This window comes from Martes martes, assembly GCF_963455335.1.
Source record: "Martes martes genome assembly, chromosome: 16".
NCBI classification, from domain to species: domain Eukaryota; kingdom Metazoa; phylum Chordata; class Mammalia; order Carnivora; family Mustelidae; genus Martes; species Martes martes.
Window position 1 is genome coordinate 47289719 of NC_137904.1, and position 24266 is coordinate 47313984.

General features: G+C 49.6%; 2 protein-coding genes across 2 annotated transcripts in view; one reads left to right on the top strand and one right to left on the bottom strand.

Moving 5' to 3' along the window:
• The first annotated feature begins 865 nt into the window (after positions 1–865).
• Positions 866–2799, top strand: HIGD1B (HIG1 hypoxia inducible domain family member 1B). Its single transcript, XM_080826124.1, has 4 exons — positions 866–1052; positions 1142–1291; positions 1893–2027; positions 2662–2799. The coding sequence occupies exons 2-4, from the start codon at positions 1192–1194 to the stop codon at positions 2724–2726; spliced, it is 300 nt and encodes a 99-aa protein (XP_080682250.1). The 5' UTR covers positions 866–1052; positions 1142–1191; the 3' UTR covers positions 2727–2799.
• Positions 2800–3269: 470 nt separating this feature from the next.
• Positions 3270–24266, bottom strand: part of EFTUD2 (elongation factor Tu GTP binding domain containing 2) — a 40517-nt gene continuing 19520 nt past the window's right edge. Inside the window, exons 10-28 of the mRNA XM_080825458.1 lie at positions 22297–22463; positions 19763–19887; positions 15883–15946; positions 15201–15291; positions 13364–13499; positions 12124–12251; positions 11043–11236; positions 9693–9804; positions 9181–9321; positions 8432–8533; positions 7424–7506; positions 6555–6641; positions 6245–6371; positions 5960–6047; positions 5209–5327; positions 4962–5056; positions 4307–4460; positions 4052–4159; positions 3270–3730 (exon numbers count right to left, since the gene is read on the bottom strand). Of these exons, the coding sequence (XP_080681584.1) occupies positions 3635–3730; positions 4052–4159; positions 4307–4460; positions 4962–5056; positions 5209–5327; positions 5960–6047; positions 6245–6371; positions 6555–6641; positions 7424–7506; positions 8432–8533; positions 9181–9321; positions 9693–9804; positions 11043–11236; positions 12124–12251; positions 13364–13499; positions 15201–15291; positions 15883–15946; positions 19763–19887; positions 22297–22463 (2217 nt within the window). The 3' untranslated portion in view covers positions 3270–3634. The remainder of the gene's footprint in view (positions 3731–4051; positions 4160–4306; positions 4461–4961; positions 5057–5208; positions 5328–5959; positions 6048–6244; positions 6372–6554; positions 6642–7423; positions 7507–8431; positions 8534–9180; positions 9322–9692; positions 9805–11042; positions 11237–12123; positions 12252–13363; positions 13500–15200; positions 15292–15882; positions 15947–19762; positions 19888–22296; positions 22464–24266) is intronic.

Here is a 24266-nt window from a genome sequence, read left to right on the forward strand (position 1 = left end):
CTGCCATGGGAATTAACAGACCGAATCTAGTTAAGGGCTCCCGCCATCTATCTTTCATTACTTTCCAGTGCTTGGAGCTGCGGCCTGGAACTCAGCAAATGGGGGGTTAAGACAGATGCCCTGGCCTATCTCCTCCCCTCTCCATTCCTGACTTCAAAGTCCCCATTAAAGCTTGCTTCCCTGACCCCACAGTGGCAGCTCCATCATCGGCTCCTGGCCGGTTCAAAACAGCAGATGCTGAGCCCTGGCCGGGCTGCTCGCACTCTACTTTCTAGCCATCTCCTAGGGTAAGCACCAGCATGCTGAGAACCTGTGGGGCCGACAGTCCTCGCTCCTCCAGGAGAGAAGAGGCAACTAGGAATGGAGGCCACCTCCCGCAGGGAGGCAGTCTCATGGTCAGACCTAGAAGGCACCTCACAGGCAGAAGCCCTGGTCTGTGGACCAGGACTCTGCGACTCGGTCTAGTTTATGATCAGAGCAGATGTTTACTGGGGTTAGCAAGTAGAGCAATAGGTGTCACCTGCCCAGGGAGGGAGGCAGGGGTTCGGCAATGGCAAAGAACTTGGCAAGAGATGGAAATGGGAGCAGTTCAGGGACCAGAATTAGTTCCATTAGTACTAATGTCCAAAATCTATGCTAAATTATTCACAAATCAATGTCCACTCATTTTAGTCTTTGGCTCTGGTGATTCAGTAACCAGTGCTCTAACACTGGGATGACTCTAGCTCCCTGGGGCCAGATTCTGTTCTGTAGCTCCCTCAGGAACAACCGTCACAGATTCAAGGCCAGTGGGGGTCCCAAGGCTCAAGGCCTGTTCCTCCCACCCTCATCTGCGGATTTTTCCAGCTGCTTTTCTTGACCCAAGGATCACATAGGGATACAAATGGAAGTTTGGGGAGGGGAGGGGAGAGCAGGGAAAGAGTGAAGTCAGAATGAGCTGAGGAGGAGGCATATGTTAGAAAGAAGGGATGGGAGAAATGGCACTAGTGGTCCAGCCACCTGACACAGGAGACTTGGGACATCTTTTCAAGTAGTGGCTGTGCTGGGGCATGGTAAGAGAGGGTCTTAGCAGGCAACTCCCTCCTTCCTACCCTAGACTGAGGAGAATCAGAGTTCTTGTTATGGGGGTTCCTCTTTCTAGGACTGGGCTGAAGCCTCAGAGACCCAGCTGAAAACCCTGGGGCCAGGATCATGTCTGCTAACAAAGGCTGGTGGGCACCACCTGAGGGCGAAGACACTGTGTCTCAGAAGTTCCTGAGGAAGACCAGGGAGTCTCCGCTGGTGCCTGTCGGTGAGTAGGAAAGTAAGGGAAGAGGGCAAGGAGGGGCCTGCCCTCAGAGAATGGTCTAGTCTTTTCAAATGAAGCAGAGAACTCAAGTGTTCTGCCCACTGAGCACTCAACAGCCAGGAGAGGAGTGAACCAGCAGCAAAGGTGCCAAGGAACAAAGGGACATGCCCGACAAGGAAATGAGGGAGTCTGGATGGGTGGAGGTGGTGGCCAACTGAGGGCTTGGGGTGCAGGGAAACGTGGGGCATCAACACAGCGTCAGGAGAGGAAGGAGCAGCTTGGGGTCTCCCAGGCCTTCCTTCCTCAGGGTCTTGAGAGAGCAGGAAAGCGGCTGTGGGAGCCAACAGCGGTTGGAGAAGGGCCTGAGCAGAACCAGTGGGGGGAGGGGGTTCAGAGTGGGTGACACTGGAGGGAAGCAGCCACTCTGAAAACACCACAGAGTGGAAACAACTCAATATTCAGATGATGATCCCCCCTCCCTCCAGGAAGTGGCAGGAAAGCTGTGGTTTATTCCAGAGGCCCAGGCTGCCTAGTGAGGGGTCGCTCATCAGGGGAGCCATGTGAATGGTGACTGAGGCCCAAAGGTCACGTTCTCTGCCTACAGGCTTAGGAGGCTGCCTGGCAGTGGCAGCCTACCGGATTTATCGGCTGAAGGCCCGTGGTTCCACCAAGATGTCCATACACCTGATTCACACCCGTGTGGCAGCGCAGGCCTGTGCCGTGGGTGCAGTCATGCTAGGTGAGTGGCTGCTGGGGTCTCAGGAGAACAGAGCTGATTAGGCAAAATCTGGCTGTTGAGTCTGGACAGTTAAGGGATTACGATTTTAGTCCCTGTTCCCTATACTGGGCTCCACAGCAAGTCTTGGGTGACGTCCTCAACCCAAGCCATTTCAGGGTTCCCTGTTTTATCTCCCATCCTGGGGCCTGTGGGGGTGGTGCTCCGTTGGTTTTGTGACAGTCTGTCCTAGAGATGAGAAGTATCACACAGCAGAACATATGCTGAATTTCTCTTCCTCTCTGGGTTAAGAGGCAGACAGCTCCAGACTAGCTGTGTGACAATGGACAAACGCCCTTCTCTGAGCCTCGGTTTCCCTGTCTGACAGGATGATGAGCACCCTGGCTGGCCCACCTCGCAGGCTGCTGTGAGGTGTCCCAGGCAGGTGATCTGCGTGGAAGTGCTCTGTGAACTGCCAGCGGGGTGTTTCCCTAGGCCCTGTGGCAGGGTGCTGACAGCAGCTGTTGAGACCTAGAGCAACAAGATGAGCAGGGAAGCTGGACTCTCAGGGGAATGGCTAGAGTCAGACTCCTGGGCGAGCCAGACGATGGGGACAGGGTTCGGTGTTTTGGAACGTTTTCCCTTCTCCCTCCTGCAGGTGCTGTGTACACGATGTACAGAGACTACATCAAGAGATCAGCACAGGACCCCGGGGAGAAGTAGGACTCCTGTAGGGCCTGGGGCAGCCAGAGCCTCATCCATCAATCCCTGGTACGTTCCTAATAAAGCAGTTTTGAAGAAAATCAAGTCTCTTCTTCACAAGGGGGATAGTAGAGTAAGGGACCGACAACAGTGTGTGTCTGTCTGTGTGTCTCTGTGTGTGTGTGTATGGTTGCGAGAAGGGTTTAGAAGTCAGAGTCCTGGACTGAAGCCCCCAGCCCCAGGGCAAGGGAGACAAGAGCCTCTGGTCCCAGAAGCCTGACACCTCCCAAGCCAGCCCAGGTACTATCAGGAGGAGGAAAGTAATGAGGCAAGTGCGGGAGGGGGAAGGCAGAGGTAAAAAAGTGGCCTCAACATTCACGGGAGCACTGAATCGAGAGATAGGCATCCCTGCCACCACAGGCTGCTGCCCAGGGCATCCAGGCAGGAAGACTGCAGCTGGGAGAAGAGACATAGGAGACAACACATATTCAGAACCCAAGTGGCAGGACCACACTATGCTGGAGGGAAGGGGATGGGGGTGAAGATGAAAGGAACAGAGCAAGGCAGAGGTCAGAATGTTCTGTTCACTTAAAAACCATGTCTAAGGTCAAACTTTAAAAAAAAAACATTCCATGTAAATCCTGAAGACAGGGCCCCCTGGGGTTAAACACTTCATCCCCTTCTCCCTCCCGCAGTCCAAGCTCCGCTCTGGTCCCTGGGCATGGAGCCAGGCAGAGGCTGCAGAGGAACTAGGAGGCCAGATACTTCTTCCTTGCTGGAACTCTGGGTCGGAGGGTTTGGGGTGGTTAAAAACGGCCACAGCAGCTCTCCTGACGCTGACAACATGGAGTCCGGGTCCGCCAGGTCCCAGCTTCAAGTGCAGGACACAGCCTGCTGCAGGGAGCAGGGGCCGCTGGGAGCCCCAGCACTCACATGGGGTAGTTGAGCACAACATCCTGCTTGGCGAGCTCCAGCAACATGGGGTCATCGAAGAACTTGCTGATGCTTACGTCCTCGCTCAGGCCCTGCAGGAGTGGGGGCGACGCAGGGAAGAGCCCTGTGTGGTGGCCGACAGAGCTGAAGGCCATCTGAGACCTGTGCTGGTGCGGGAGAACTCTGGGCCAGCTATTTCAGGAATCGCTAATGGGACGAGGTGCTCCCCTGCCAGCCGGACTGGGCCCTGGGTCTGGGGGCCCGAGGGCTCTACAGACCACCTCTCTGCACTGTGCAGTGAACTGCTCCCACTCTTTGGGAAAAAGGTCCCAAAGGAAGAAATGAAAAGAAATCCAACTCCTGCCAAGAGCCCTGGGGAATGAGGGTTGGCCATGGGCTGGAGGGATGCATACCTTCCTGCGACGGGTTTTGATCATGAATTCCCGGGCCAGGTGAGGAGCAGGCTGTGGCTCCAGGGGGCGGATGACAATGCTCTTGTCCAGAGGATCACCGGGCACAATCTGAAAGGTAAAGTGGTTTCAGGGGGTCTAGGACTCTTGTCTAGGATGTTGGAAATCTCACTTGGGGCTTGAAAGGGAAACAGGCCAGAGGGGACTGGCCTTGAACAGGTGGGAGGCCACACTGGCTGGCCTGCACCGTTTTCTCACCTGCCAATGGTGGAAGACAGACAAGGAAAAGGCTTGCCCTTGGGTGTGAGTCCGCAAATCAGTCTCAAAGCCAAAAGAATCAATGGCGGGGATGAAAGCTTTGATGGTGTAGAGAGGGGAGCCTGGGATGGGTGCATCTTGAGTCACATGCCCCCTGCGATAGAAAAAGAAAGGCTGAGTCCCTTGTCCTACGGAGACCAAAAGCAGGGAAAGAATCCGGCCCCAAATGTATCACAACACAGAGTTCCCATCAAAGAAAGAATAACCACAATCATGCTACAGTGGGCAGAAAAGGCTTGGGGCCCTCAGTGTCCTTTCCTGTGGTTGTCAAAGGGGGCAGTGACCGCTAGGCAAGAGTGGAAACACTTGACGAGACAAGGTCCTACAGACATTCCCCTCACTGACACATTTCAGTCCTTTCCCCAAGGGCTCTCCAAGGAGAGAGGACCCAAGAAGGAATCTCAAAATTTTTATCTGCGGTGAAGCTGGGGATTGCCTTAAATCTTTCCCACTTCCTTCTGAAAAACCAGCTTAGTGGGTTTTTAGGAACAGAGACTGTGCAGGAGGCCCATCTGCTTCCCCACGGGAGCCCGGTAACTTCTTGCTGTGCTCCTGCTCTCTGCACCCTCCCTGACACACCATCCCGGTGACTCGCCTGCGCCTGGCTAGGACGGTGTACACAGCGGAGACACAATCCGCAGGGGCCTGGACCTCCACAAAGTAGTAAGGCTCCATCAGACGAGGAGTGGCCTGCAATGGGGCAAGAGAGGCTTCCTCAGCTTGGGGAAGTCTGGGGACCAAGGATCCGGGTAAAGAAAAACCTGGAAGGGCGGTAGTCTTGATGCCCCCAAAGCCTGGACTTCTACCTAACGCCCCGCACCAGGTCAGTGCCATCCACTCACCATGAGGAAGGCAGAATAGACGACTCTCCTCGCCGTGGGGATGATTTGGCCCCCGCCTCGGTGCAGGGGCTCTTGGGCAACCACTGCATCCAGGATCTTAAACTTCACATTTCGAATCACTGAAATGGAGATGGGGGAGCTGCTGAGCAAGGAGCAGTTGTAGTACTCGTCAAGGGCCCAAGAGCAGAGCAGCCAGGAGCCTCCAGCAGCGTGGCAGCTGGCTTGAGGCCACACAATCACCCTGCAGATGGGCGTTCTGATAGGGTACCAAGGCCTACAGCAGAGCACAGAAGTAAAGCACACATTCTTCGTGTTCGTTTCAGATCATGCTCAAGCATCGTAAAGGCTTCCTAAAAGTTTATGTGTTTTTCTTGCAAATGTTTAATTGTTTTTGGATAAAGACTAAGTTCGAGGAATTGCATATTGCTTCCCACTAAATCCAATCCTGGTCTATAAACCACTCTGATCCCACCTCCCACCTGATACCCCTCCTCGAACACATTCCTTCTCAGGACCGGGGAGCAAATGTCAGTCTAGGAGTAACTTCATTTCCAGAATGTCCCAAGCAATAGCACTAGGACAGGGAAGGACGAGGGGAGAAGGTGCTGCCCCAGGACGGGGGTTGGCCCTGTGTGTCCCAAGCTGCTTCTCCTGCCAGGGCCCATAGATCAGCCCAACTCACCTCAAATGCCCAGGCATGAGGCCCCTAGAGGGTTGGGGCAGGGGAGGCCGAGGCTCGGGTAGAACTTACACTCATCACAGAGGGGCCCCTCTCGGGTTCCCCACTGGAAACCTTGAACGATACTGTCCTTCACTGAGCCAAGAAGAGCCTTGTCCACCTGCACAGAACATGAGGGCACGTATGAGCAGTGACCCCGGCAACAACCAGAGTTTAGAGGGAGGAGAAGGTAGGTATACTGGTAAGAAGATTCACCAGAAGCCACAGAACACTCTGGGGAAAAGAATTACACTTTGTAGTTTCTTCCACTCAACAGCAAAGAAACCACCCCAATGGCTCCCACCAGTTCTGCTGTACCTCAGAGGGCAGGGTATCATCCACCAGGATGTTGGGGCCGGTGGCATCAGGGCCAAAAGCCCAGATGGAACGTGCAGCCAGCAGATCCCAATCGTACTTGGTCTGGAAGAATTCTCCCAGTTTCTTCCTGGGGGGAAGGAGGAGACAATGAAGGCATCCGGCAGCTCTGTTGATTCCTGCCTGCTGGGGTCACAGATCCTGCCTTCCTGGAGGACAGTTCGCTTCCTGGGACAGGTGGCATTAGAGACTGGGTAGGCAAGCTGTGGCGCCTCATCTCCTTTCAGCCTGGGAACCACAACCACGTTCTCACCTGTTCCACGTGATCTGGACCACCTCGTTCTCTATGTCCTCGGCGAGGCCTTTCTCAAGAGGCTCAGCAATCATGGTGATCTTGTTCCTAGTAATAAAGGACACAGGTAACGATGAAGATCAGCAGGACTTGCAGAAGGGGCATTCCTAAGAAAAGGCTGGCAAGGCAGGGACACCAGTAAGAAGCCAGAGGGCTAGAGTAGAGCAAAAAGGGTTCATCTTCTGTCTTCTTTCATTCAAATCTATCACCCTTTAAAACAGTGAGGTCTTGGGGTGCCTGGCTGGCTCAGTCAGTGCAGCAGGTGGCTCTTGATCTCAGGGTTGTGACTTTGAGCCCCACGCTGGGTGTAGAGACCACTTAAAAATAGAATCTTAAAAAAACCAAAAAACAGTGGAGCTGCTGCAGGGCAAAATTTTAAGATGATATTATACAGAAAGACAAGGCCACTCATTCTTGGGGTACCTCCGGCAAAGAACCCCACAGCATCATGTCTACAGGCCTAAGGGATGAGAGTGCTGGGGTAAAACTCAAGCATCCTAAGACCCCATCCCAAGGCTTGGGGGTCTCTTTCTCCACAGTGCTTGTGATCAGGGTGAAGAGGCATGGGGAGAGGAGAGTGTCCCCTGTTAGTCCCAGGGGCACTTGGACCCACCAGTTCAGTTCTTTTTTTTTTAGGTTATTTATTTATTTATTTGACAGATCACAAGTAGGCAGAGAGGCAGGCAGAGAGAGGAGGAAGCAGGCTCCCTGCTGAGCAGAGAGCCCGATGTGGGGCTCGATCCCAGGACCCTGAGACTATGGTCTGAGCTGAAGGTCCCACTTAGCTTTAACCCACTGAGCCACCCAGGTGCCCCCCGCCCCCAGCTCACTTCTTATTGGGTGTTTCAGCAAAGCACTTGAGTGAAGATGTTTCCACTACTGTCTCACAAAATGTGACAACAGGGTCAGCCACCTGGGGAACAGAATAAATTGTTAGGCAAGGTCTGAATTCATTGGAAGGACAATCTTGTGCCAAAGGGAATTCTGAGGTCTGCTTGGCACCACACCACCTCTGTGACAACACTCCGTTCTCAATCAACAAGCCCCACAGTGGGCGCAAAGTACAGACTGGCACTAAGCAGCCTGAGAAAACCTAGCAGACTGCGGAGTTTGTGTTCCTCAGCCAAGGGTAAGTGTGAGTTGAACCTGGGTGTAAATGATAGTCCCCCAAGGTCTCTTCCAACATCCATTCAGCCAATCCCCCCACCGCTCACTGAACATCCCGTAGCTTTGTCACTGTGGGCACTGGGGACAGCCTGGCAGGTCCCCGTTCCATTCTCAGCCCCTCCCTGAAGCTCCGACAGGGCCGGCTACCTGGAACTCAGTGTCTTCTAGAGCATCCATCCTCGGCACATCAGGAGAAGCACTTAAGACAGGTATGTGAGGGCACCCGCCCCCACCACCACAGGGGCTGGGAGAAAATATGTCTACCAAAGAGGAGCACTGGAACTGAGGGGCTACATCATGACCTGACAGCAAACTCAGGAAGGCCAGTCCTCACTCCCTGAAACCATCCACTGAGCCCTCATTTCCAAAGATGGGTTGTGTAACTGTTTTTTTAACGGAAGACCAAGAATCACTTTGGCTTGGGAGCTTTGACTTTAAACGTATGACATTGAGAATAACCCTGCAGAAAGGGGCAAACCAGATCTCAAATACCTTCCCATATAGGGAGCAACAGGTCATGCTCTACCCAAACACATCTCCTCCCCTAGCACCCCCCTCTTTACGCAGGCCTTCCAGGCGGATCAAGGGTTTGGCTACTTATAAAATCAGTCTGGAGCTGTGAGTCAAGCTCCTGGCCCGGCAGGCACTCAAGAAAGGGAACGCTAACTTACCTTGATGTCGATCTCTGAGTACATCTTCCGCAAGTCGTGCATCACACAGTCCAGGTAGAGCTCCCCAGTACCCAGAATCACATGCTCCCCGGACTCTTCCACCTGAAATGCAACAGCCCTGGGGTCACAGCCTGGACCTCTTATGCCAGCCACAACAGCTAGCAACAGAAGCAACGCGAAGAGCCCAGGAGGCGGTGCCTGAACCCAGTCTCAGCGAGCCACTGCTCAGCCTCAGTTCTAGCCTCTTCACGAAGGACCAGTGGGGAGCAGGGGCCTATGAGTTAATCCTCAAGACACTTGGACCATTCAGCATGGTGCTGCTAGGCATAAGGTCACTGACTTATTCCCGTCAGAACCGTTTAGGGAACACTCTGCCCTATGCCTAAGGACATAAACTGACCCTTCAGCTCCAGCCAGCTATTCAGAGAAGTACGCCAGAAGTCTCAGGAATGTAGAAGGATCAAAATGACTCACTTTTCCCTCTATATTTTCTGGAAAAATAAATTCAAAGTGTACTCTCCAGGACACATCTCTTTCCCATACTGTGGGCTATGAACACACACGCGTGCATTGTCACCCTCTCCCCAACATATCCTGCTTTGAAATGACAGCAGCAGATGCGAACATCTGCTCCTGACGCAGGCTGCTGGAAGCAGATCAGACACACCTGGTGGACAAGAAGCCGTGGGCAGCACCAACCCGTCAGCTGGGCAGTGGGGCCTGGCAGCTCGTGCACGCCCTGACCGTACCTTGGTGGTGAGGGATGGATAGCTCTTGTTGACCTTGCGCAGACCGTCCAGCATCTTGGGCAGCTCTGAGGGGTTGACTGGTTCCACAGCAATCTTGATGACAGACGTGGTGTTGAACTTCAGGGGCCGGAAAATCTGAGCCTGAAATTAAAAATGCAGAAGAATGAGGGCACCTGGCCTGAGTGGGCACGAGAGGTGCAGAAGTCAGAGAGGAGCAGACCACCCCCACCAGGAGCCATCGTGCTGCTTGGAGTTACTCCTGCACATTCTGGCAGAACAAAGAGGGAAAGATAAAGGAATTCCCCGTAGTTCCTAGCCTCTGAGCAGAGTACAGGGAGAATCAAGCAGGGTCAGATGTAGAACACTGAGCCTTGCTGAGGCCCAGGACCAGGAAGTAGCCATGACTCCGAGTTAGTACCCTATGAGTTCTTACTGCTGGTTGTTCATGGATGGTATGGCTCCGTGTGACCCTCTAGCTTAAACGAATCCAGCTGCCTTTTCAAACACTCTACCTCCTCATTGCCTCGAGGTTCAGTTATGGTCGCTGTCTTCACAATTGGTTGATCAACACCTTCGATCAGAACCCAGTTGCCAGCAGGAACACGGTTCACCTCAATGTGGTACCTGGAGCCACAGAGAAGCGAAATAAGGAGGGGTGCCAGGCACTGAGCCAGGAGCAGGGGTGAAGCAGACAGACACATTCCAGCAGGGGAGGGACACAATAAACAACCAATCATAAAACCTCACATACGTATAGGTGACATCTCGACAATGCAGAGGTCAGGGGCGCCAACCCCCCCCAGTGGAAACGCCACGTATATGTTCCGACTCCTCCCAAAACTTAACTACTAACAGCCTACTGTTGGCTGGAAGCCTTACTGATAACGTAAAAAGTCGATTAACACATATTCTGTGTGTTATATGTATTCTACACTGTATTCTTACAATAAACTAAAAAAAAAAAGAAAATACTAAACTAAGCTAAGTCCTAAAGAAGAGAAAATATGTTTATAGGACTATAGTGTATTGAAAAGGAAAAAAAGAAAAAAAAAACCCCACATTAAAGTGGACCCATGTAGTTCAAACCTGTGTTGTTCAAGGGTCACGTGGAGTTACCAACAGATCAGCACGAGAGAAAAGCCCATGGTACTCTAAGAGGACAATATAGGAAAACCCAGTTCCAGTTGGTACTAGTTGTAAGCAAGGCACTGGCCAAGGGGTACAAGGTAAGGACATGCCAAAAGCATCACAGAAGATACTATAACTGTCCTGGCTCATCAGTCTTCTGCCTTCTCGGGAACGGGTGGGCCTGGAGGAGGGGACAGGGGCTGTTGGCAAGGTGCGGCAGCAATGTCAGGAACGGGACTGCCTCCGCTCTGCTCGCTAGCTGAGAAGCCGAACTCAGGAACTCACAAGCAACCCGGAGGCCCAAGCTAAGTCTGATTCTGCAGATGGGGGAGCTATAAGGGATCCAGCAAAATCTTCTTAGTCAAAGAATAGTCAGTGGAGGCTGGGAGACCATTTCTTTTGGGAAGAAACATAAAGGTTATAACTTAGGAACACAGAAAAGGAAGAGAGGATTAAGAGTAAAAATAGAAATCCTGCCACCAAAGTTTATACAAGCCATTCAAAACGCAAAGGCAAGGCTCTTGGCATTATCCCAAGAGTAGCTGCCTTTTGGCCCTAGCAACTCTGGGTAGTAAGAACTGGAAGTCAACATATGTGAGGGAGGGTCAGCTGATCTATTGTAGGGGGTCATGCAGCTACTGTGCTTCCAAGCAGGACCACTCCCTCCAGCTCCTTGTGGTGGCTCCAGTGACAAGGCCAAGGTGTGCCTCTATGGGGGCTCTGGTTGGCAGTACCTGGCCACAGAGATCCAGAGGCGGCCCACGGTGCATATCTGGGAGTCCTCCTCATCCTCCAGTGTGTAGTTCTCCCCCAGCACTTTCACAGGCTGCCCGGCGTGGATGGTGCCGCTCAGCACCCGGCCAAAGGCATGAAACTGAACTCCATCATCTGTGCTGTACATCTTGGTAGTGTGGCACATCAGGGGACCCTGGAGATGGGGACAGAGTACGGGCTCAACCACACATATTCCCACGGTAAATACCATGGTCTCTATCTCCCTTGATAGCAATGACATGAGCTCCGAGAAAAGACTGCCCAGACCTAGAGGAAGATGCGTCAATCTCCTGGGAAAATTCCAAACCACGCCCTGACCCCTGCTTAGTTAACAGATGCCACAGGCAGAGCAACGACACTCTCTTCCTTTTCTTTAGGGGGATGAGGGCCATGGCAAAGAAAAGCAGATTTAAGATGGCAGACAGGCACTATTCACTTGCAAAATTACAAGACTTGCTTGTCCCAAATTCTTTCCGAAGATGTAACTCAGTTCTCAACTGGTTGGGTGTTTATGCCGAGAAACTAGACTGACTTAGGAACGGCTGGGAAAGACTGTTCTATTTTTTTATTTTTAATTTTATTTATTTACTTATTTTTAAAGTAAGCTGTACACTCAGTGTGGATCTTGAACTCATGACCCTGAGATCAACGCTCACACGCTCTACTGACAGAGCCAGTCAGGCGCCCCTGGGAAATATCTTTTTAAAGCCTAAGGCTAACAAGGTTAGTTGAATCTTTACTCTCTGTCAGGCACCACGCTGAACACAGTGTAATACTTTCTCTATCTTATTCAATTCCTGTAACAATCCCATACAAATTATTACCCTCATTTTACAGACCAAGACTCTTAGAAAGACTGAATAATGTTCCCAAGCTCACGACACCGTAACACCGGGCTCTGAATCCAGGTCTCTTTGCCTTTGCTCACGGAGAGTGGGTGACAAGCAAGGATGGAAAGAAGGCATTCTTTCTATGACCCAGAAAACGGCTTCCCCACACACGAGGGAAAAAACATTAAGAGAAATGGGGACTTTCCCTTACATCGGGGTCACAGTCGCTCATGGCCTCGCCGAGATCAGAATCCACGCCACCGGTGTAGGTGTGCTCAATCTTGGGCTTGGCGCCCACCTTTGGAGAGGGGATATGCTGCACACACATGTCCACAAAGCCTGTGGAGGGAGAAGAGCAGGCCATTAGCATATGCTCTTACGGGGGAAGTGGGTGGCGAGATTTGGGTCTACTTGTGGTGGCCAGAGAGCTGAAAGCGAGGGGACTGATGTTCAGCTCTGAAACTTGCGGCGCCACGCCTATGCCAGGGAAGAGCAAGAAGCAGGGCTCAGTGGTTCCGTGGAACTCAGCGGACAAAAAATTTCAAGTATCTCTACCAATCCACAATCTTGTATAGAATATAAACACTCACTGAACGCTTACACTAAGGAAGTACCCCATCTCTTTAAGATCTACTTAAAACAATCCCTCAATTGACTCTTTCCTTTTGGGAAACATTGCACACGTTTCTGTTCTATACATGTTCCTGTTTTTCTAACGGCTAATGAGCCACGCCAGAGAGGATCTCCGTTAGCACCCTGCGGAAGGCAGATCTGTTTTCAATGGGTATCTCCTAGGTTGGGCTGATGGCCTGCCCAGAATGAACTACTAGAATTATGCCCTAATTCCCACCCGACTCAGGACCAAGAGACTGCTGAGGGGGCCCTAAGCCATTGCTTTTTCTGCCTCCCTTATTTTACAGATGAGAAATTGAGTCACAGAAGAACTGGGGGGCTGGCCCAGGGTCTCACCACATGGAAGGGTCAGGGTCACAACAGGAGCAAGACTCAGGTCTTTTCCTAACCAGGCTGGGGCTTCTTCCACTGAGGCACATGCCTTCCGTGTCACTCAAATAGAGGAGACAGGAGCTCGGGGGAAAGAAATCCGAGCCTCGTGCTTTCCCACTACTTCATGTCCCTCAGGAGTCTACCTTCCTGACGGGCCCCTGGCAAAAACACTAGAACCTCAGAATCTGTTTCCCCATCTCCTTTATTTGCATGCTCCTCCTGGTAGGGAAATTTACTTGCTTCTGTTTCCCAAGAGAGAGTCCTTGGTACCGTCCACTGAAGAAGAGAGTTGGAAGAAAATCTGGGTGCTAGGCATCCCAGCTTGCAGTTTATTTACAAGAACCTCACACCTCTGAACACCCCTGTGGGATGAGGAAGAGCTCCGCGTGACACCTGGGGCAGAATGTGATGATAGGGATGGGAAAGGGGCTGTGAGCTCTTGTTACCTGTGAACTCGCCAAAGAATTTTTTGCAGACCAGCCTGAGCAGGGGCCGGATGTTCAGCTTCAGTTCCTCCTTGGTCAGGTGAATGCCAAGCTCGTCCAGAGTCCTGGGGAGGCTGGTGTCCACATCACCCACCACCTGTGTGGGTACGAGACACGTTAGCTGCAGTGATAGCCCTAGTGTGGTGCCTGCTACCAGAGAAGGCCAGAGGGCAATTTGATGGGTCACTGCACTAAGTTCTCTTCTACAGGAAGAGCTCTTGGCAAGGACAACCATTAGGTTCCAGGGAAATCTTCGGTACCTACTCTTTAAACCAACCCCGGGTGAAAAGGGTTTGGTTAAATGCCCACACCAGGCAATAAACCTGGACCTCTCAAATGGACCTTTAGTACTGCCCCCCAGGGTCTGCAAAGCAGCATCTCCTCAAACTCAGGAAATCCCTCACCCTTCCCTATTTTAGAGACTTCTCCAACTGAGAGCATCATTGTACTGGAAGGAACCAAAAAAGGTCACCTAGCAGTCCATCCACTGGTAGGGCAAAGCCAAGCTAAATCATTCTCAACAGACTCAAGGTCTCTACTGAGACGGATTCTATAAATTTCTTTTATTAATCCATTCCAGTCTGACACAAGATACTAAGCATTTTTCAGCACCAATAAATTTTAATCATGCTATTTTGTCTTATTGTTGCTATGTTCTATTTTTTTGTCAGTTGGAATGGCCACACACATTTTGTGTATGTGTGTGTGCCCACTGTGCACTGGGCTTATTAAACACTTGAATATTTTACAACTGTCTTGGAAAAAAGGTCTATGAAAATTCCCGTACAATGTCACCCTTTTATTTCTTACTTCTGCCTTTTAGGTAGCACAAATTCACACAAATGCAATGCTATTATGCTCTTTTCTATGAAGCATCCCACGTGTTTTTTTGTTTTGTTTTTTGTTTTTTTTTTAAAGATTTTATTTTTTTATTTGACAGAGAGAAAAATCACAAGCAGACAGAGAGGGGGAGGCAGGCTCCCTACTGAGCAGAGAGCCCGATTCGGGGACTCGATCCCAGGACTTGGGACCATAACCTGAGCCGAAGGCAGAGGCTTTAACCCAGTGAGCCACCCAGGTGCCCCGCATCCCACATGTTTAACTACATCCTTACCACTGTCTGATGGATCCTTTCTTCTTTTTTTCAAGTGAGCTCTATGCCCAACACGGGGCTTGACCTCATGACCCGGAGATCAAGAGTCGCATGCTCTACCCACTGAGCCAGCCAGGGGCCCCATGATGCATCCTTTTCAATTTGACAAACATCACATACATCCATACCCACAAAAGTCATTAAAAGCTAGCTCATAAGCCATTCTGTTAATGGACACAAAATACTTAAATCATTTGAGATGTACCATAATTCATTTAATCTGATTCTCACTGGTAAGCATTTAACTTATTTCCAGTTTTTTTCCCCCGGTGTTGTAAATAATGCTTTAACTTATACATTATATACATATCTTAAACCTGGAGCACTTTCTCAACTCAATCTGTAAATCAAATCCCCACAACTGAAATTATTAATTCTCAAGCATCATGATCTTTTGAATACAAAATCTTTACACCCATTTCTCCAGAGCCTTTTCCTTCTTCTGTATCTCTCCTCTTCACTCTAAATTCAGCAGCATCTAGAGGACTGTAGTGTTCTAGATCGAGAAGACTGGTGATCAACTATCCTCACACTTAGTGATACGAAACTGAGCCGGTTTAGGGGCAAGGGGAAGTCTGAGTTCACTAGCTTTTTCACCTCATGCTTACGAGGGCAGACCTGAACCAGGCGGCCTGACACACTCACCTGAGCGAGGATCTTATAAAGGGGCTCCAAGATAAACTCCACAAAGCTCCTCTGGGAGCTGCTGGTTGGGGCCTTTTTGGTGAACTTTCGTCTAAAGAGGAAAAAACAAGAGTTATGGGTGAGCCAGCAGGGAGAAGGCATGTCACCGATCCTAAGGGTATATCTCCTAAGTTCTGAATCTGAGCAGGGTCAAAGGGAAGGAGTGTGTATGTGATCACAACATTTCCAAAGAGAGATTCCTGAGAGAGCATATGGTTATGACTCGCACTCACGCCTGAACTGAGCTGTGATGTCCTCAAGAGGAACAGCCTCATTCTGCTAAGAGCTCATGAAGCCAATCCACTTACAGGAGGAAGGATCATGGCTTATGAAACTGTACGTTTTTGTTTTTGTTTTTTTTAAGATTTTATTTATTTATTTGACAGAGACAGAGAGATCACAAGTAGGCAGAGAGGCAGCCAGAGAGAGAGGGAAGCAGACTCCCTGCCGAGCAGAGAGCCCGATGTGGGGCTCGATCCCAGGACCCTGAGATCATGACCTGAGCCGAAGGCAGAGGCTTAACCCACTGAGCCACCCAGGCGCCCCGAAACTGTACGTTTTAATGTTAGGAACTCTTTCTCTGTCCTCACTTCCTGGGAAAATGGATTCTCCCTCTAGAGAGTCATTTCCCCACTCTACTTACGTTTTGGGGTTGAAATAAATGTCACCCCAGAGTCTTTTAGCAAATTCCTGGTAGTTAATGTCACCTGTAAGAGAAGACATACGATTATAACCTGTCTGAGTACAGTTTGAAAGCGAAAGTCTGTTTCAGGTGCGTAAGTGGTTTACAGCTGAGGAATTCTAGCATCTTCCTTTCCAAGGTCCCGACATTTCCTTCTACCCAGGCAGGCAGACAAGGATAGGACTGGCCCAAAGTCAACAAGACTATGCTGGAGCCAAAACGAGCACCTAGATGGCTCTCCATGTTTAGCAAGCAAAAAACTGAGCTATGGACAAGGGTATGGTTTATACTCTTTCCTGTGAGAAAACAGGCTCAGCTGTTCACGTGTTACGCTTTGCAAACACTGTTCCTTCTAGAAGTGGAGCTTAATGGCTCCCTCATTCTTCCCAGATCTACAGAAACTCTCTGCGGCCAGTGTGGGCAGTCTCCCGGCTGCAGTGCCATGCTGAAGTTCTGACTAGCCCTAAGCTTCTGGAAGGCAGACAGCCAGTCCTCTGGAGAGAAAAACACCAAAGCCAACCTTCATCTCATCTTTTACCAATTAATCTTTTTAGTTTGACTGTAACCCTTAATCCTGGTCAGTCTAAGCCAAGCAATGGGGCCTTTTAAAATTCAAGATCTCAGTCAAGAGCTCCTGTAACACAGTCAGCTGGATCACTGACGTCACCAACTAGCTCCCGAGTATTTCTATCCAGATGTCAGACTGTTTCCTCTCACTCGAGATGGCATACAGGGAATTCATCACCTTTTCCCTAAAGCTACGTTCCCCTTCAGACTGTTCTCTCTCTCAAGTAGGCTCCTTGGCACTTCAACCAAGTTCAAAATCTTTTTCTTCTGCACTTTGTTGATTACCAACTTCTCCCCTTCTTTCCCCCATTAGTGAAGCTCTCTCCTCTGCACCACTGTATCTATTACACATGTACCTCTACTACTGCGCTCAACAGACAGCAGAGCACACTCACAAGAACCAGGTCTAGCATGCTACAGAAGTATAATAAATGCTCACTGAAAGAACAGGAGGACGGCTCTCCAACCTATCTTCTCCTTTTCCATCTCACAGGTAACAGGAATCCAATACTCACAAGCCTGTATCTGAATATTGGTAGAAGTGTCTAAGTGGGTGTTCCTTTCTGCACCCTCTCCTCTCTCTGGCCCACCTTCCATCAGCTTTGCCCATGTCAGCCCACCCCAATCTTTATTTCCATTTATTAATTTTTTAAACATTACTTTGTGGCATTTCCCCCATTTATTTTACAAGTATATCTTTCTTAAGCAGGTTGTGAGGGAGAACTTGGATCTTGGGAAACACATACAGCCCTCAGGATACTACAGGGGCTGGGAAAGTGGCCTGGGGACATGGATTTCATGTCTTGTTTGCTTGAGAGGGCCTGGGGAAGGAAGCCGCCTCAGGACACAGGCTTCTGTCCTGCCCAGAAGCATCAATCTTACTCAAGGACTTCTGGGATTGGTGTGTGAACAGGTGGGGGAACAGGGTGGAGGGAATGTTGTCAAAGCACAGAGTCAGGTTTAGGTCGGCCACAGCGCAGGAAGTCTAGCTCCTGGGAAAGGAGAATTAGTTGAGGTATTGATTTTTGCAAGAAATCTTCCCTGTCCCCCCTCAGAGCATTCTCTGGATGTTTGGCAAAGAAGGGTCAGGGCCGCAAGCTGGTGTGGGGGAGCCTGGTGAGGGTTCTGCCCCTCAAGGTTAAGTTCAGCCCACAGCCGATGCATGTCCCTCTAGCAAAGGACAGGCTCTGTCTGCAGGTTTAAATGGTTGACTAAACCGAAAGAAGAAGAGTATTTTGTGACACGTGCGTTCATATTTCACTGCTCGTAAGTAAAGTTTTATAGGAACACGGTGAAACTCGTTCACTTACACATCGTCTGCGGCTGCTTTTGTACTCTGTCAGGGAAGTGAAATGGTGGTGACAGAGACCATGTGGCTACAAGCACCCCCAATCTTTAATAGCTCCCAACTGCCTAAAGGATAAAGTCAAAATTCCTTTGTCGGGCATTTCAAACCCTCCTTGATGTGGTCCCACCCCTGCCTGCCCACAGTTTTACTTCAACTCTTCTCCTTGGTGAGACAGTCCACCAATATTAAAGCAGGCCATGGGTCCAAACCACCTGCCTCTGGGCCTCCTTGCCCAACACTGTGAGTCTGGGATTCCCAGCTCCCTACTCTACACCTGTCCACCAAACCCCATCTCCTTCTGCCCAAGCTGATGCCATACACTGCTGTTCATCACTCTGTGGGTTTCTGTCTACCCCCTCCTAACTAGGACAGGGCATCAACTGTGGCAGTATGGTGTGATGGGAAAAACCCCCAAGTTGATTCTAGTCCCCAACCCATCAGGTTCTGTAACCCTGGGCACACTTTCCCATATTTGAAATGCAAAAGAAGGATTCAATGATCTCTGATATTCCTTCCAGAGATAACTTTATAGAAGTCCATGTGTGGCTTTACGCGATGACGTCAGAGCCCCCAGCTGGCTGCTCTGTAAATGAACAGTGTGTCTGAGGATGGGTGATACTCTCCGGAGGCTTAGGGCCATGTCTAGTCAGGAGTTGAAACATTAATACATGGTAGTTACAGAAACAGTCTTTGCTTCACATGCTGATATAAAGAACATTCAGAAACCTATAAACTAGAACCGTGCTCAGAGGAGTTTCATTTACGGTCCATCTATTTCCCCCGTTCCAAAGAGCCAGCTACAAACAACTAAAATATACGCCTGATGATAAAGCAGTTAAGTTACAACACATCTGTCTGTACCCTGGAGCCACAGGCAATTACAGAAAATAATTTTTAGAAATGAATTTTAATAAAACAGGCAAATGCTTATAAGCCACTGCTGAGTAAAAATCTATCTTGCATCATTATATATTTCATATGTGTTATCTCTCTCTAAAATGTGATCTCACTTATGTTGAACACTATACAGAGAGAGCACTGACAAACGTCTGCAGCACTTACGATAATGAAGTTAAGGGTAGATTTGCTTTCTGGATTGGATTTTACTGTATTTCTCAGTTTTCTACAGTGAGGATGCGGTAAATATGTACATATTTTAAAGAAGAAAGTTGTATTCGCCCATTTCTTTCATAAGAGCAAGCGAAGGACAACTCAGGAGAGAATAGAAACACTGGAGCTCCAGCGCCTGTCAGCTGCAATCCCGCTCCCAGAGCCTCTCCTCAGCTCTCAAAATGGGGTGATCATGACCCCCTAAGGGGGCAGAGCATTCAACCCTCAGGACACGGTTGTTACCATCGGAATCTGAGGGAACTGGGAGGCCCAGAGGCAGAGAGTGCCCGTCTCTTGAGTTGGGAAGCGGGTCCCAGGGCTCTGGCGTCAAGGCTCCCGGGACCTGTAAAATCATTCGGCCGGGCATCCCAGCGGGCTGCAAATCCAACATGAGCTCTCGGGTAGGCCTACAAAATGTTGATGTGCCTACATACAGTCAGAAAGACAGCGGGAAGCACACTAGCGAGACAGATCCCACCTCTGAGGAAGAGGTCTGAAAGGGCTGCGTGGGCATGGATCACTCCTTTCGGACAGTTATCTGTCTCACACGGGGAGAGATTCCTATTCCTAAAACGAGCTCCCCCTTCCCCCACTTCTTCCCCAGGCACCTTTATCTTTCTATTCTTTAGGAACCACTTAGCCAAAAGAAAGGACCTACGGGCCAAAGAGAGTGACAATAATGGTTGTGACAATAACAGTTGATAAGATGCTCCCCCAACAGGGGACGCCGGCATGAAGCCACTTCCGAACTCTTCCGCAGGCAAGGCGCACATGGCTCCGGGGAAGCTGGGAGGCAGACTGCCAGCCGGGGCTTACCGAAGGTGTCAGCATAGATCTTGGCAAAGGAGCCCAGCGTGAAGCAGATGCTGTACTGGGAGCTGGAGAAGCAGACGTTGCCCAGGAGTGGGGAAAGGATCAGGTTCTCGTCGGTGGAATACATGCTGAAACAGAGAGAGTCGTGAGTGCAGAGCCAGGCCAAGCAGCAACACCGACACCGCGCAGGGGTCCCACCACTCAGGGTCCCAGCCTCTCTCCAGCCCTTGCCCTCGGCACGCGCCGGCATCACACACTCAGCTTTGCCAGCGGCCTGGCCCAAGAAAGTGACACGGTGGAGTCGTGCCCTAGCTCCCAGTAACAAGCTGATTTCCCAGAGCCGGGAACTTCATGCACAATCCCAGAGAAGTTAACTGCACCGGACAGACAAGGGGAAACTTGGAGGTCAAAGACAAAGCTCTTGGAAAACAGGAAATCAATCTAATGTGGAAGAGGAGTGTATTTTGGAGAAATCTCAATTTCACAAATACAAACAGACATAAACACTAGAAATGGATAAATAACAGATGATAAGGGTAACTTTGCTCCTCACTCTAATTACCCTGTTCTTTATTGTTTTGTTTGGCTTCGTTATACAAATTCACATTAAAATTTTGTCTTAAAAGCCATGCAGAAGCCACAGCATCCCACGTTCACTGACGTTTAAAAGAAAACCAGTTGAACACGGGAATCCAATCCATAATCCTAGCCTTACTGACAGATTGTTTTACGGAATTTCTTTCTTTTCAAATTTTATTTATCTATTTGACAGAGACAGTGAGAGAGAGCGTGTGCGCACGCGAGCAAGGGCACAAGCAGAGGGAGGGGCAGGGGGAGGGAGAGGGAGAAGCAGCCTCTCCAAGGAGCAGGGAGCCTGATGTGGGGCTCAATCCCAGGCCATAACCTGAGCCAAAGGCAGGCGCGTAACCAACTGAGCCACCCAGGTGCTGTTTTACAGAATGTCTTAACTCATTTTATTATTATTTTTTTAAAGATTTTATTTATTTATTTGAGAGAGAAAGAGAGAATGAAACATCATGAGAAGGGAGAGGTCATAGGGAGAAGCAGACTCCCCATGAGCAGGGAGCCCGATGCGGGACTCGATCCCCGGACTCCAAGATTATGACCCGAGTTGAAGGCTGTTGCTTAACCAACTGAGCCACCCAGGCATCCAAGAATTTAGAGGTGAAAGTACTGGCTTATAAAAGCAGTTCCCTACCTATTCCACCGTGTCTCAAGTTATGTTCCCCAGAAGCAACAGCTTTCAACTCTTTTTTTTTTATAATTTTTTTTAAAGATTTTATTTATTTATTTGACAGACAGAGATCACAAGCAGGTGGAGAGAGAGGAAGGGAAGCAGGCTCTCTGCTGAACAGAGAGCCCAATGCGGGACTCAATCCCAGGACCCTGGGATTATGACCCGAGCCAAAGGCAGAGGCTTTAACCCACTGAGCCACCCAGGCGCCCCTGCTTTCATCTCTTTTAAAGCTCTCAGAGCACTTGCCCCATATTCCTAAAGAAAATGTTTATGCTGCCGTCAATTTGTTTAGAGGATGAGATCGGACTTCCTATTCTGGTGATCAGGATTTACTCCATCCCCCACTTTAATGGGGAACATCAAGACATCTAACATTTCATTTTGGGGGCTCCTGATGTTATGTTAGTCTCCAGTCATTCTTAGCTCTTCTGGGGCCAGGGAGAGGAGATCGCTGTTGAAATTAGGACTACACACTGAGGAGGTTCCTGAAGGTAAATCTGTCTCTGGCCATGGAGATGCTATCCCCAGTCCTTAACTGGAGAGGTCTTCCCTCAAAAGGACAGCCTTGTCCTGGGCCCTTTGAGGGGCCTCAAGAAGTCATGCAGTCCATCTGTCAGCCTGCAGATAAGACTGTGGTTAGGATATATTTAACCTATTCTTCCAAGTCACCTTGATACCGCGTTCTAAGGTCTCCCAGCCGTCACTCATACTTGTTAATAGAAGCCTGAGATGCATCTTGTTGAAAAGCAACCAGGGCCACAGAAACAAGAGCCAACAGTTCCTTCATTTACTGAGTCTGCGTTAGAAGGTAACAGCAGCTAACGATTCACCGGGCAGGTCCCGTATGCTAAGAAATGTGCTCAGCGTGTTATATCAAATATCTATCCAGCTTCTTAAAACATCCCATTAGGCTAACATTATTATATTCCCCTTTCACCAAGGTGGAAGCTGAGGCTCTAGGAGCGTAAGTCACTTGCCTAGTAGGTTTACACACTTGGTATGGGGTGAAAGTGAGACCAGCTCTAGAGGCCCAGGTACTGAGCACGATGCAGAAGTGAACATGTGTCTTCAGCTGCACAGCTGGTGAAGGCCCAGGGTCAATAAGGCCAAGGGTGTCGAATCAAACCCTAGAGGAACCTGGAACATGCCCAGAGCCTGGTCCAAAAAGCCCATTAAGCACTCCCAAGAGATCAGCATTGCCCCCTACGGGTGTTCAAGGTTAAGACGGATAAAACACAGAGCTCCTGAGGACAGGAAAGCCATGCCCAGGGTCCTATACCTTATGAGTCCATTGACCTCATCCACGATGTGCCGCAGCTTGTAATAAGCATCGGTGGGAGGCAGCTTCAGCTCCAGAATCAGCCGGTCGATCTTGTTGATGCACACGGTGACCGCCAGCCTCTCCTGCACCGCGTGCTTGATCAGCCGCTCCGTGTTCAGCATCACCTGAGACACACAAGGCCCAGAAGGTGGTGAGAAGAGCAAAACGGGCAGAAAAGTCCAAAGCAAAGCCAAAGAGGGTACTATCAGAAAATATGAAATGTGAGGAAAAGAGGACCTGGGGAAATAGATTGTTGGGTGGAAGCAGAGGGTATGTTGGCCAGAGGCTGATTCAGGACCTTGAAGAGGGCACCTGGCAGGACAAACAACCGCACGAATGATGCTGGGAGCCGGGTCTCTCAGGCCTGGAGAAGGGGTGGAGCCAGGCCCAGGGAGCACTTGGGGTGCTGGATGGAAGTGCGGATATTACGATCGACACACACTTTCTTCTTTTTTTATTGTTAATCACGTTTCCTGTACATGTGCAGAAATTGTTATGGATGTGTGCAGGGATGCAATGCCTGTGTTCAGTGAAAGGGTCTAGAAGGAATGGACCCCAAAGCAATGAATACATCCTGACCTTTATTTCTAAATACTAGTCCCCACTGTAAGGAGCCAGAACTCCTTAAGAAACAGCTGATTCCAGGTTTGGGGCAGAGAAAGCACAAAATGAGTCTAGAACATCTTTTTATGCCTAAGAGAAAGGCAGTACTTGAAAAAAGATGGGAAATGTCAAAAAGACAAAGAAGCCAACCCGAAGGAGCTCTACCTAACTGAATCTGGGATAGCCGGAGTATCAAGATATGGATAAGGGTATCAAGGATACCAATGGAGTATAACCCACCGATGAAATAAAAATCTGTATATCCATACTGACAATAAGTAAACAAATGAGGGAGAAGGGAAAGTTCTTCCTTACAACAGAATTCCAACCAAAAAATATAGAAGGAATAATAAAAGTTAGAAAATCACTATGTGCAACTACTATGGAAATAAACTAGGAATGATATATGGAAGATACAACTTCGGGCTGGCTCAGTCGGTGGAGGGTGTGATTCCTGGTCTTGGGGTCATGAGTTTGAGCCCCGCGTTAGGTGCAAAGAGTAAAGAAATGTGGGGCACCTGGGTGGTTCTGTTGGTCAAGCTTCCAATTCTTGGTTTTGTCTTAGGTCGTGATCTGATGAGTCATGGGACTGAGCCTAGCATCTGCCTCTGCACTCAGTGGGGAATTGGCTTGAGATTCGCTCCCTCTGCCCCTCCCCAACCTGTATCCACTCTTTCTCTCTCAAATGAATAAATAAATCTTAAGAAAAAAAGTAACATGGACGCCTGAGTGGCTCAGTTGGTTAAGTGGCTGCCTTCAGCTCAGGTTACGGTCCCAGGGTCCTGGGATCAAGTCCCATATCAGGCTCCCTGCTCACTCTGCCTGCTGCTCCCCCTGCTTGCGCTCACTTGCTCTCTCTCTTTCTCTCTGGCAAATAAATAAAATCTTAAAAAGAAAAGAAAAAGAAGAAGAAAAAAGTAACGGATGATAAAACTAGCATGCAAAGTTTGGAAAGGAGAATATATATGCAGACTCAAGATATATCCTCACAAATTATTTACTACTAAAGTGAAAATAGTAACTTTACACTGGGGAAACCTGGCAAACCCACCTGAACCGAGTGACCAAAGTTAGTATCACCAGTAATGGGATAAAGTGACACCGAGGGCCTCCTGATGTGATGGACTAAGAAGGACACAACTATGTTCATGTAGCATCCCTGTCAAAAATAACCTGAACGTAATCATGAGTGAGCATTCAGCAAACCCAAACGGAGACATTCTATAAAACAAATATAGCTTACCCTCTTCAAAAATGCCATCACAAAGGACCAAGAAAGGTTACTGAACAGTTTCAATTAAGAGACTCAGGGAGATATGGGGACT